The following is a 13,746-nucleotide window of genomic DNA, read 5'->3' as shown; positions in this document are numbered from 1 at the left end:
GAGGTTTGTATAAGCATGTTGATATGATAGAGATTGTGACAATTAGGAAAGACACTTAGTAAACTCCAGACTTTTCTGTTAGTGTTTTGGGGAAATATGGAAATATGTAACTTATTAAAAATCTGTGATTGTGTAAAACTATGGGAAGTAATAAACAACCTGTAGAGAACAAAAGGAACTCAGAGAGGTTTGGGATTTAGTCAGTAAATGAAATCACATGTGGCAAATGAAATTTAAAACTGAAATTGCTCCCTGATTTTTATTACATGCGGACTGGCAGAGTATAAAACAAACTTGCAAAGTGAATAAGACTCAGTTGAAACCAAAAGGCCTTTAGATGCCTTTGGAGTAACTTAAAGCTTTCATTTTCCTAAACAAGGTGGGGAGCAGTTGGAAAATATTACAAGGAGTTGTGAAGTTTGAAATGTGTGATGTTTCCCCACAGAAGTCATGATCCAATCCTATGCTCTGGTCAAATATGCCAGGGAGCCACAGTGTATGGCCATAGTATGCTGCTTTCAGGGAAAACATAGAAATGAATGCTTGAATAGGAGCTGGAAGTGCCAAATATTAGTGTACAACAAGGGTGGGAAAGGTAGAGCATGAGAACAGATTCCTACTGAGAAATGTTGGATACAACTTAGATGATAAAATAAGAATTGAATTGTTAAATGCCACATGGTTTAATTGAGACCCTGTTTCAAAGTGAAGCACATCTCCCTTGTGTTAGTGAAGACAACTGGGGCTTAGTACATGGCGCAGTACACGGCAGAGGCACCAGCTTGGTTCTGGCAACTGTCCTTTGTCTGTGTAGGGTTGTGCCTGAGCTAATATACTTAGCCTCTTGGTATCTCATGGTCCAAATTGTCTTTGGGAGAGGAGCTGCTGGTATGTAACTCGGGATCTTCTCTGCTTTGCCGGCTCCAGCTCAGGAGGTACCTGTATGCCTGAGCTCAAAGTTGTCGAGCTGATCCACTAGAGAAATGTGGGGGTGTTTTACTCCATGCAAGGAAATGATTTTTTTTCCTGTCAGTGTTAAGATCCTCATGTGCTTAAGTTTAAACATATGCTCTTGTGCTTTACAAGGGGCTGGTCTCAGTGCCATGCTGCTGTCTTCAACAGTTTACACTGCAAACAAAGTGAAACTCTCATCTTCTAGAAGGTATGCAACATAGCAATAAATAAGCATGGGTGATTAAAGTAAGGCATGAATGACTAGCCAGAGGCAGGCTGAGTCTGTCTTGGGCATGGGGATGACACAATGGCTGTGCCTCTATGGGTAGATTAAACAGTGCTAAGGAGTGTTCCCAAGCACAGGGGCTCCATCATCTCTAGGCAGAATGTTAAATGCCATGGCATTATGCCTGTTCCTGGCATAGTTTTGGTCCAAGCTGTTACCATCCCCCCTTTCAGTAATTTTGTTTGGGCATCTTTAGCCATGCGCAAAGAGACTCTGACACAGGATATGTACAGATTGAAAGTATAACTCAACTATTTGCTGTCTAACACCCCCAAAAGATAGCTGGGATTTATCTAGCTATTAGTCTAAGCATCAGTGCTCACCACCTTAGAGAAGGCACCTGAAGAGCCTTTGCTAGCCAGCAGGCACAAGTCAGAGGAGAAGGATCAGCCTCTGCACCACCCTCAGTTTGGTTGTTGTTGCTGAGTTGCCATCTTCCACCAGCAACACCAGCACCAGACATAGGTGACCCAGCTGTCAGCGCTCAGCTGACGACTACCCATTAGGTTCTCAGTTTTTCCTTTAGGATTTTATACCTTTTCAAGGTGATGTTTTCCCTCTCGAATCCTTGAGCTATGAGTGATCCCCATCTCAACAGTTCTTGTCTTCTGTCTGTGATTTTACTTATCTTCCTATAGGCATTCTCTCAGCTCTTTCTCATAGCTTTGCAATGTTCTCAGCAGTCTGAGCCAAGGTTATGCAGCTGGGCCATATCAGAGCTAGGCCCTGGAACAGGCAGTCAAGCCACTGTGGAGAAGATATTAAAGAGGAGGTGACGGAGAGAGGGTTGCAAGGCCAACTAGCATTTTCTCAAACAATCCTTGGGCACAGTTCAGAGGTTGACACAAGCCAAGGGGCTYCCCAGTAGGTAGTTTGGGAGATCTACCCTGTTTTGAAGATAAGAGATTTTAATAGTRTGGATGCGAGGTGCTCTATGCCAGCTGGTCTCAGAACAGTCATGGGCACATTTAATTTACTGGTGTAGGTGTGGCCATGTTGCCTTCCTTGCTTTGTCCTCAGGCAGCAACCAAGCATGAGCTCTCCTAAAATCAGGTTTACTAGCGACATTAGTTAACCAGGAGTTAACTAGTTAACTAGTCAGGGCAGCATGCTCTGGTCACTAACATGGAAAGTTGGCAGCCATGTTCCCTAGCAGCTTCTGGACCTTTATACCTGCTCTTAGCGAAGGATACCTGGGTTCCTCCTGCAGGTATACACACAGGCTGCTCCCAGTGCCAGTCCTGAGCCTCCAAAGGATTCTTGAGTTACATCTGTCATGGTCTGGGTTGATTTGATAGTCGGCTTCTGGATGCTTGCAACTTACCTGGAGCACTGTGAAATGCATCCTATATGAGGAAATCCCAACATGCTTTATATTATGTTTGGCTTTCTCTATTGAATCCAGCTAGAGAAGTGTGCAAACTTGAAGGAGAATAAAGAAACAAGTTACACCACATCAAGGCAAATGTCCTTAGAAGATGCATATCCAGCTGCTCTGTGGTCAGCTCTTCCAGCCTGCTTTGCTTCAAGCTCTGCTTGCTTCAGGCCCTTGGAGAATGCCAYACTGATTCCAAAGCCCTCTTTGGGTGCTGTGATTCAGGCTCCCATGTCAGGGAAAAAGGACATTCCCTGTGATGCAAGGGAAATGAGAACCTCACACACTATCCTCACCTCCACTATCTTTTCTTTCTTTGGAGGGTTAACATGGATTTTCCTGGTGTGGTCTACAACAGAGGAAAAAAGTCATTTGAATTCTTCATGGTGGCATGGTGGCTGAAAGACTTATACCTTTGGAGGTATCAGTTCTGGACCAAGCAGCATATATTAAAGCCATTCTGCCCRGTGCTGGAAAAAGGTCCTTTTCAGTACTGCTTAATCTTTTCAGTGAACATTGGTTGAGTTACAGGGTAGCAGGCAAAGGAGTCTTCTTCCACATAACTGCTTCTCAGCTCCCATTTTCCTTGTCATGTGTGTGCCAACACTGTAGTTTTAATTCAGATTGGAAGGAAATCTCTGGACATTGTTAATGGATTCATTGCAGTGCAGTCACATAGTTATTAGGATTGGTTTGGGACCAATTTAGTAATTTGCCATTAGTTCATTTCCAGGTAGTAACTAGTCTGATCACGGCTGACAAACAGCGGGCGGCTAAAAGCAAGAGTCTCGCTGTTGCCTGGTTGACTAGCAGAGCTAGTGGACCCGGGAGATCCTGTCCTTGCTACGTAAAGCAGGTAGCCTAGAAACCTCTGAGCATACTACAGCTGTCAGTAGGCCCTCAGCAGCAAGCTTGGGCTGTGCATACACACTGGTTGTTCCAGATTCCTGCCACTTCTTTGGCTTCAGACAGTGCCGGCAACAGCTTTCCTTTTAGGTACTCCTGACCATGGCAGMTCTGTTAATCCCTTGCAAAAATAGCATTTCCTTCCCAGTGAGGGCTCCATTGCCGGAGGTGGTTCAGAAGCTGGATATGACCAATATTAGACAGAAAGTCTAACCTCTCCTCAGATTTCTGACCGTGACCTGTCTTGACTGCATGACTCACTGCTCTGATGGGGAACTGGCTGCACTCTGTGTGGGTCAACCATAATTACCAGAGCTTGTCTGACTTGTGTTAGATTTGTCATTTGTTTCCACTGGGAGTCATGATGGTGGTAATCACTGACCCACCATCCTTTTTAAAATGAAGTACTGTTTATTAGAACAAAAGCATATATTGTTTTAAGAACTGATGTTCCTCTAAAACAGACTCTCAGCTTAACAGTCTGGCCATATTCATTGCATGTAGGAACTGTAGTAGATCCGTCTTCTCACAGTCTTCTCCACAGAGATTCTTTGTGTCAGTACTCACCCTTGCTTCAACACATATCTATTTACATCTCTCCTTGCAGGCATGCAGTAGGAATCATGCCCTTTTGATCTGTTAATTCTCAGCCTTGGCCAAACTAAGCCTTCAAATTGCCAGGATCTTCCTTATTGTCTTTCAGGCATGTACCTGGAGATTCTTGTACGGGAAGCTGTTGAGTTGCTTTCTGCTCGGTGTGTATTGAATTCAGTGATGTACACGCACAGATTCCCTGCTCTCCCAACCTAAGTCAGACTAGTACAACCAGAGAGCCTAGCTGGGTAAGAACATAGGAATTATACATTACTGTCCAGATCACATTCAGGTCGCACAGTTATTAAGTTTCTGGTGTTTTTAGGGGATTACACAGCTGTGCCACCAACACAGAACCAGGCCAAAAACAGAGAAGTATCCTCCAGTACATTCCCATACCAAATGACGCTGAGCAAAGCAATGCTTGCTGCATGGCTGCTCTGCATAATACTCTTCAGTTTCTAATGGGAAGTCTCGGTCAACCCAGTAATCTCTTGTCTCTTGGCATTGATTTTAGGGTGTTTTACTGCCTGTTCTCCTACCTGGCCTCCCCTCCATCCCCTTTCCACCCCCAGCTGCCACTTGCCATGTTTGAGCTAAGTGCCAGGAGCTGAGTGGTGGCAGTTGGCACCCATTCTGCCCTGCTCCTGACTCTCTTGTAAACACCATGACGAGAACAGGAAATGCAGTTGAGATGCTGGCAGGGTATCCCCTGTATTGCATCTTCTGTAGCCTCCACCCTTCAGCTGCTATGGATGAGCCTGCTTGGAGTCTTGTAATTGTCCTTTTCCTCAGTGACCTGAGCAAAATGTCTGCCTCTCTGGGAGGAGGCATGAAATGCAAGTTACCAAGATAATGCAATCTGGCTTCAGCCCTAAATGTCCTTCATTAACAAAAGTTGCCTTCAGTTTCAGGTCTGGGAATTTGACTGTTTTGAGGTCTCGGAGTAATTCATTTGCTAACCTGCTGTTGCTTCCTCTTTAGGGAATTCCCAATGAAAGCTGGAGACTGACCAAGATTAATGAGCGCTACGAGCTGTGTGATACATACCCTGCCATTCTTGTTGTGCCTGTAAACATTCCTGATGAAGAATTAAAGAGGGTAGCATCTTTCAGATCAAGAGGACGCATACCAGTGAGTATGCGTCCAGAAGAAGCCACTTTGATGTGGTTTTGCACATACCTTTGGGCCACAAATAATGCCAAGATCAGGCTGAGTGGATTCTAGGGAGCAAACAAATGGTCAGTGATAATAAAAGTGACAGCAAGATGTTTGAGGAGTTAGCAAGCAGCATTATCTGCTGGAACTACTGTTGTGAAAGAGATGTAGACTAAACCAAAATGTGAAGATAAGATAACTTAACAAAACCCAGACCGAATTTCAGTTCAGTTCCTGAGAAAAGCRAAATAGCCCTATTTAGTTGTTCACAATTGTCTGGCCTACCCAACTTTTAGGGTAGAGGGATACTTTTTATTAGTGTGTACAAACCTCTTAGTGAAAATGTATATTAAAATCCAGTTATAAATAAGATGAAAGGCATTGTTGTGATTATTATTTCAGTGGCAATTGAAAATGTGCTGTTATAATTCTCAAGCATATAAAAAACTAAATCTACTCCCAAAGTGCATTATTTTTAAATGGTGTAACATAGGGTAAGAGATAGCCCAATGACTGCAGTTGGAGAAAGTGTGTCTGTGTGTCACAGAACAGCAAGAAAACAGCCTACATCCTATTTAAAAGTCAGACTTAAGCATATTTACTCATCTCTTGTTTGTTCCAAGTTTGGGAATGGAAGCAGAACAAATGAGTAAGTACAGAAGAGTTCTTTCTCTTTAATTCAATCATGATTTAATATAGTCCAGCCTTTTGGAACCATCTAATACATGGCAGGATCTCAGAGCAAGCCATTACAGGTAAAACACTTCACTGGTTTAATGAATCCCATTTTTCATTCATTCCTTTCTCATTTGTTTCCAAAGGTATTGTCATGGATTCACCCAGAAAGTCAAGCAACRATCACTCGCTGTAGCCAGCCAATGGTGGGAGTGAGTGGCAAACGAAGTAAGGAAGATGAAAAGTACCTTCAGGCCATCATGGATTCTAACGCTCAGTCCCATAAAATCTTCATATTTGATGCAAGGCCCAGTGTGAATGCTGTAGCCAATAAGGTTGAGTGTTTCTCCTCTATCAAGAGCTGGGAATGTTATCATTTAGAGCATGTTTCTGACCACCATTCCAAATTATTCCTGAGGATCAGAAAGTATTTTCCACTGTGAAGGGATGCATTTGCAATGATGTGATTTTCTAGACAGACTCTTACACTACACTGATATCAGTAGAAATGAATGTGACTACTAAAGGTTAATTTGGATTATCCAAAATTTGAAATGAGATTGGAGGGGAAAAAAAATCAAGCCAGCTGAAAAAGACATTGGATACTGAGGTCCATAGTGGAACATAGTGCCCTGGATYTTGTATACCACCATTTTTCACTTCACATGATTGCAAAACTGCTTCCTCTAACAGCATCAAGAACTTTGTAGCTGTTAACYCTGATGGGAGCAGGGGATACTCAGMACTTCCAAAAATCAGGCATTATGGTYTTTAATTTCAGAATATGAGCTAGGGATCTCTAATGACTAGGAATGTCACTGTGTTCTTCCTGCTGCTATGTCTCATGCCATCACTCTAAGCTCTATATTCTTGCTAAAACTGCTTTGCTGCACTAAAGCTGGATTTATTTTCGTCTGTTTCCCTCTACCTAGGAAAGGCAATTAATATGTGGGATAATACATCCTCCTGTATAATAATATGGTGTATATGTAAATGACAGAATAGTGGATCTAATGAACTAGCAGCTTGAATGGGGATAAATGATAATTACAGAGAAAAAGAATGCTTGTAATGTGATATTCTTTGGTAAAAATTATAGCATTCATTAGTAATACAGCAAAGAGACACAAACTGTGTTCATATATGTATGTTCTCAATTTGTAAGATAAATCCAATGTTTTCTGCCTTCTCTAGATAGCACAAGCATTGTAGTATCCTGTGTCAGCTCATATTTGCTCAGGACAAGGTATTAGGATAAAATATCAAATGTGTTTTTGCTTAATGATTTTTTGTGGATTTGTTTTTCTTCTTCAGGCTAAAGGAGGGGGCTATGAAAGTGAGGATGCCTATCAGAATGCAGAATTAGTGTTCCTGGACATTCACAATATTCATGTTATGAGAGAATCACTGAGAAAACTGAAGGAGATTGTGTATCCCAATATCGAGGAGACTCACTGGCTGTCTAATTTAGAGTCAACTCACTGGCTAGAACATATCAAGGTACGCATGTCTGCAACCACTGGATGTGTCAGAGTAGTCACAAGTCTGAGCCRGTCTCTTTGTAGGGAACTGTATCCAAAGTTAACTCCAATGCAGGATTTTCAGTTCATGAGAAATTTCAAGTTTTAAAATTTGTTTTCAATTTAAAAACAGCTAAAAATACAGTTTCTTAGAATGGGAAATTCTGAGGAGAGGAGGAAAGGAACAGGAGGAGGGGCTGAAATACTGAAAGACAGTATTTTGGAAATGAAGTGTGTTTCTGGGTAATGTGCAACTGTGGAAGCCCTGGTTAGAGTACAGGAGTACCAGAGTTTCCAAGCTCCTGACTTCGCAGTCTTGGTCCAGACTAGCAGATATTGGGAGTACATTCCCCACCAGCTTTTCGGGCTTTCAGGCTACTCCAAGCAGAGTAGGAACCATTTAGGCAAAACACTTCAGCTTTGACAAATGGCAGTTTTCAAATTAAGCTCTTTCTCTCCTAAAAATTTCCAGCTGACATTATCTGTCTATTAATGCAGAAAGGAGCCAATCTGATCCTGGGACTGCAAGGCAATGACCGTTTTGTGTTCCTGTTCAGACACAGAATGTTACTGGATTTAAACCTGACCTGTCCAAGGATTGAGCTTAATGCAAGGGCTCTTTTAGAGTTGAGCCTACACTACAGTTCAAATGTGTTGTCATCTTGCTGGAACAAAACTGTGTTCACCAATTTTCTATCCTAGTTATAAAATAGTTAGAAATGATTTACTGTTCTCCTTGAAGCAGTTAGAGTCCTTGGTTTGTCCTGCATTGTCACTAGCCATTTTTCATGCATAGTTTCCGTTTCTGTTCCACAGAGACTTTGTAACATTTTTTTTTTCTTGTTCACAGCTCATTCTTGCTGGAGCTCTTCGGATTGCCGACAAAGTGGAGTCAGGGAAGACGTCGGTGGTTGTACACTGCAGCGATGGCTGGGACCGGACAGCCCAGCTTACCTCTCTTTCTCTGCTCATGTTAGATGGCTACTACCGAACTATCAGGGGCTTCGAAGTACTGGTGGAGAAGGAGTGGCTGAGCTTTGGCCATAGATTTCAGCTGGTGAGTCACTAGCCCTTGGAAGGCACTGAACAGAAAGAGTTGTTGTCCACCTTGAAGGATTTCAAAGGAGTTTAGCCTGTGAGAAGTCTCCCAGCTGAACTCACAGAAGAAAGGTGAATAGCTATTGCTATTATTTTCTGCCTATATTTCCAGTCATACTCTTAACCTTCTTGGAGACAGCCTTGGTTATCTATGAGAAACAAGTGGTATTAAATCTTGCAGGTGCCTGACTGATATGTCATATGCCCGTGCTCAGACTTAAACTAACAGTGGACTTTGGGTTCAGGATGGATGTTTCTGCGGGGACTTGGCAGGGACCGCTGGGGTATTTTTGTCTTTCTTTCCAGTTCAGACCATTTTCTGAGACTGCTTGGATGTTGTCACCTAACAAATGCCCTGGTGTTGAAGAGGCTGGGATATTTGGTGAYGGCCTTGATCTCACCTTTTCTTCAGATACATTTTACTTTTGGGGAGGCTTTTAATTATTTAGGCAAAAGACCAGCAGTTTGAGATTGGGTCAAGAGTACCTCGTGGTGGTATGCTTAAAGTCTGCAGAGGGGCAGTTTTGTGAACCTGTGACTTAGCTTTTTGTTATGACTTGCAATGATGGAAATTGAGAGTGTTTCAGTAGTGTCCTTTCAGTCTTTATTCCTGCTGCGCTTTGCTCACAGCCCTTCTCTTGTAGCTGTTTGATTTTGGCAATGGCTAGAACAGGGTCTCTGCACAGCACACTTGATGGTGGGTTGTGTAGTCAAATGCTGCTCTCCACCTCTGAAGGAAGATGGGGAAACTGACGCACAGAGCAAACAAATTCCTGCTTCGGGAGAACTGGTATGTGGTGTTTGAACTGTAAGCATTTTTACTTCCTTGTCTGTACAAAGGAGATAATGATATTGGTTTCCTTTGAGTGGAGAGCAATACTACAATAGAGGTAGGGAACTCTTTGTTACGTACATGTTCTTGTTCTTTTGCAGTACTTAGGGCTCCTCAGGAGTATATATGAGCAATATACTATACCAGTAATAAAGAATCAGGCCTCATGTGTCTTATGCAAGGCCATGCAGCACGGTCAGAGTTGGAGGCCTACTTCAGGGGATGCTTTCAAAACTGCTTGTCTTTAGGTGGCAGGAGACGGGCTGGATTAGTGTTTGTACAGTRCTTGGAAGCTGTGAGGTGTTGTGTGATGGTTATCACCACATGCTGTGTCTGTAGGTAGTGTTTAGATCTASCATGCTGTACTACTGAAGTAGCCAGGACGACAGCTGCAACTAAAGCAAAAAATATTCTATTTTTTTTCCTTCTGAACGTTAGCTATTAACTGAAATCAGTGCCAGCATAGCATCTGGAGCCTCTACTCAAACAACTCTTGTTTTAATTTAACATGAAAATATCCACATAAAGAGATTTCACTTCAAAGACTGAAGGATCCTTTACTCCTTTACTCACTAGTATGGACAGACCAAAATGAAGACTCATTTCAACCTTCTTAAAAGTTGTTGGTAAAGGTATGGATGACTGAGGTATGAGGACACCCCGGCAGTTTCCCCATGAAGCTCTGTGCGACTCCTGTTCTTTGCCCTGTTCTGTTTCAGAGAGTTGGCCACGGAGATAAGAATCACGCAGATGCAGATCGCTCTCCTGTCTTCCTCCAGTTCATCGACTGTGTCTGGCAAATGACAAGACAGGTAAATTGCTGGGTGGCACAAGTGTCTGTAGTGCCTTTGTTCCAGGATATTGTACAATATCTGGCCACTGGAGTCCTTGCCAAGGTGACAGCTGAATCAAAACACAGGCTCTCCTTTCTGGGCTTCTACTCTGTTTTTTTGTTTGTTTTTTTTTTGACTCTGGCTAAAAGTTTCTTGACAGTCTGTGTTAGCAAAGAGCCTGAACTTCAGTGCACAGACTTRTGGGGGAAGCTGTGATGCAGACTTGCATCGGATTAGCCGGTTGGTGGGCACTGCTTACATACATGCTGCTGTGGGAAATGTGAGCCTGTGAGAAGAAGCTCCCCTCTCTCTGAAAGAGAGGACAGCTGCCTTGCATTTACCACGGGTAGGAACAGACACAGCAGCCATCCTCACTAGCTGGTGAGGCCGCACACTAGCTTCCCCCGCTGTGCCTTCAGGAGCGTAAGTGACTTGAAGTGCCAGTGGAAGTCTCTGGCATTGGTGGGTGCAGACAGATACCCATTTCCTTTGCCCAAGCTGATTCCATAATCAGAACTGCAGGGAAGACTTGGATTTGTTCCGTTTTAAGTTCTTCTGAAGGCAAACATATTGTTCCTGATTAATACGTGATTTACAGAGCAGAAGCTGAGTTCCTCCCTTCAGACCAGGCACGGCAGAGGCATGGTTCTGGAGAGATCCCCTATGGCTGGGATGGCATAGGGGATGAGCAGGGGGACCTGTTTGTTTTTTTTTGTTTGTTTGTTTTTTCTGTCTGCTGTGATCTCTGTGCTGTATTTTAAGCAAATATCAGCCATGGTCAGGCAGTTCACTGAAAAAAATAGTCTTGTCATGCACTGAAACAGGTGAAATGGGAAAAAGGGGTGCACTGGTTGGCAAGGTCCAGCAGTTTGTATTTGGGGCAGCTCGAACTCTTTGTTACTCTTGCAGCTAATGTGGCAGCTTTAGCAAGGATTTTGAATATGGGCATCAGACATGATTTGCACTTAAAACGAAAGCAAAAAACCAAACCAACGAAGCTTTCCACTCAGTTTAGATGTTAGTCCAATGAATCTGGTTTTGGGGGGGAAACTTGGATTTTTGATCTCTATAAAGTAAGAGTTTCAGAAGTTTTGCTCTGACTAGAATTCCTGGTGGTATCCCATCAGCACCAGCCTTTCCAGCTCATGACAAGATCTAGGGTGTACCCAGTAGCTGGGTACCCAGTACCCAGGTCAGCCTGACACACTCCCGCTGACCTGTGTGTTGCGTGATGCTGGCCTGCTGTTCTCTCTGGGAAGGACTCTGTTTGGCACACAGGGTATTTCCTTTTGGGCCAAAGAGATTTCCATTCCTTTTTATGTGTTATTTCACGTCTATTGCAGCCTGTTGTTCACAGTCTGGTCACAAGGCCTGTCTTTAGGGATGGACATAATAGAGTAAGCTTCAATTTGAAGCAGCTCCGAGTGTATATAAACACAGTGGTCAAACCTGTCAAACCTCTGGCTCTTACTCAGAATTTCTCTCTGCACATATAAAGCAGCTTTCCAAGAGAGAAACTCTTGCTCCTGGAAAGGACAGACATGATCCTGAATATCCAGCCAGGCAGAGAACAGAGACAAATCCTGTTTTAGAAGTAAAGGAGAGAGGACAACTCCTTACTAAGACCACAAGTGGAAAAAAGTTTATTTATTTGCAACAAGCAATTTCTGTTCTAAAACCCAAACCCAGTCTGTCTTCTGGTTCTGTCTGAAGTTTCCTACAGCATTTGAGTTCAATGAGTACTTCCTGATAACCATCCTGGATCACCTGTACAGCTGTTTGTTTGGGACGTTCCTGTGTAGCAGTGAGCAGCAGAGAGTGAAGGAGGTAAGACCCTTTCTCTGCAAGGTGGAAGCATGGTACTACGTTTGCTCTATGTGGCCAGATGCTGCTAATGAAATTCTTTCAGCTCTCAAAGATAGTGGTAGGAGCAGGTCTGCGTGCTACCAAACCCCCATCTTAACAGCTGGGATTCAAGATATTTTCCTCTTTGTGTAAACTGCTGTCTGCTGGGGACTTCATACTTCAGAGCAATACCGTTTCCCTCTGGGCAGACAGACTCTTTTCAGTGTGGCTTTCAGCTACTCGCTGGTGGCTGAATAGCCCCGGTGTCTTCCAAGTAGTTGGAAATGCAATTTTTCTTTGAACTTTAGTTTAATGTAAACTTCTGTGTGGGAACTGGTAACTTCTTGCCCTCAGTTTTCCTTGAAGTGGTCCCTTTAGATTGCTCTTCACTAACAAGTGTGCACTGGCATACTGCACACACAGATTACAGCAGGTAACTGGGCTCAATGTGTGTTCTTGCTGTGTTTGTATTTTCCTGGGAGAAGACAGAACTTGTAGTATTAGGAAAGACAGGTCTCCAGCTCCTTCCGTCAGCCAGCCCTGGCCTGCAGTCTGGCCTAGGCTTGTTTACCCCAGCTCCAAACGAAGAGTGAATAGAAGTGTACGTTCAGATCGGTTCAAACACTAGCCCATTCAACCCCAGCTTGGACTCGGAAGGAAAAGGAGTGAGGTTGATTCTGTCTCACCTAACTAAAGATGAAGCATTTTATCAGTGAAAGGTTGCAGCATAATATCCCAGAGGTATGTCGAGGACCACGCTGTGTGGACCTGCTGTGACTGTGTTTGACAGCACACTTGTATGAAAAATACTGTATTACAGAAGTGATAGCATTGTACTGCAGTGAAGTCGGAGCTCCTGTTTTTCTAGAGTCCACAGTAATTGAATAATTGTAATTTCCAGAGAAGAAAATGCACTTTTTCATTATTTTTTAAAGCCTCAGCCTAGTAAAGTACTTCATCTAGAAAGCACTTCAACACCAGTTTCACTGGGACTATTCACAGGCCTAAGTCAAATGTTTTCTTTTTCCTTGCAATTAAATACACCAGCCAGTCCTCCAGAAGCACTTTAAAGAGGTGAAGCTTAACCAAAGCATTGAGAGTTCAGATGCCAGTTCTGTGCAGTTTCCCCTTGCTGTGCCGATGGCGATTTCTGGACTGTGTCGGGCACCGAGTGGGTAAGAGGGGATGCTTCCGTGCCAGGGTGCGTGTGTGCCTGCCTGCATCCATGTGCTTCGATTACAGTAACCACATCAAAAGAAGATTTTTTTTTTAAGCTATGAAAAGGCAACCAGATTTGTATTAATGACAGACATATGTATCTGCTGTTATAAATACKCATAAAGCTTTGTAGATAAATGTTAGGATTCATATGTGAAGTAAAGCTTCCTGCCCCCCTTCCCTTACAGACCCTTCCAAAAAAGACTGTGTCGCTTTGGTCTTACATCAACAGCCAACTTGAAGACTTCACTAACCCCTTGTATGTGAGCTACTCCAACCACGTCCTGTATCCTGTGGCCAGCATGCGCCACCTCGAGCTGTGGGTCGGCTACTACATCCGCTGGAACCCCAGGATGAAACCGCAGGTAACAGGATTTTGTTGCCCTCTCTTCAAAGGGTCCTGCTTTTATTTCTCTCTCTGATAGTACTACCACTGTCACTTTGGAGCTCAA

The 13,746-nt window shown here is 43.4% G+C and overlaps 1 protein-coding gene across 5 annotated transcripts in view; it reads left to right on the top strand.

Moving 5' to 3' along the window:
- MTMR2 (myotubularin related protein 2) overlaps nucleotides 1-13,746 on the top strand; it is a 50,273-nt gene that overhangs the window by 31,301 nt on the left and 5,226 nt on the right. For 3 of the 5 annotated variants that reach the window (XM_026069397.1, XM_026069399.1, XM_026069401.1), the window contains 8 exons: nucleotides 5,100-5,249; nucleotides 6,095-6,283; nucleotides 7,263-7,448; nucleotides 8,319-8,525; nucleotides 10,118-10,210; nucleotides 11,945-12,058; nucleotides 13,124-13,251; nucleotides 13,527-13,659. In XM_026069397.1, the coding sequence (XP_025925182.1) occupies nucleotides 5,100-5,249; nucleotides 6,095-6,283; nucleotides 7,263-7,448; nucleotides 8,319-8,525; nucleotides 10,118-10,210; nucleotides 11,945-12,058; nucleotides 13,124-13,251; nucleotides 13,527-13,659 (1,200 nt within the window). Of the gene's footprint in view, nucleotides 1-5,099; nucleotides 5,250-6,094; nucleotides 6,284-7,262; nucleotides 7,449-8,318; nucleotides 8,526-10,117; nucleotides 10,211-11,944; nucleotides 12,059-13,123; nucleotides 13,252-13,482; nucleotides 13,660-13,746 lie in introns of all 5 variants that reach the window. The other 2 variants (XR_003254123.1, XM_026069398.1) reach the window with 2 other exon arrangements.

This window comes from Apteryx rowi, unplaced genomic scaffold (genome assembly GCF_003343035.1).
Source record: "Apteryx rowi isolate R43461 unplaced genomic scaffold, aptRow1 scaffold_294, whole genome shotgun sequence".
Lineage (NCBI taxonomy): Eukaryota > Metazoa > Chordata > Aves > Apterygiformes > Apterygidae > Apteryx > Apteryx rowi.
This window is presented reverse-complemented; position numbering and strand designations above follow the sequence as displayed.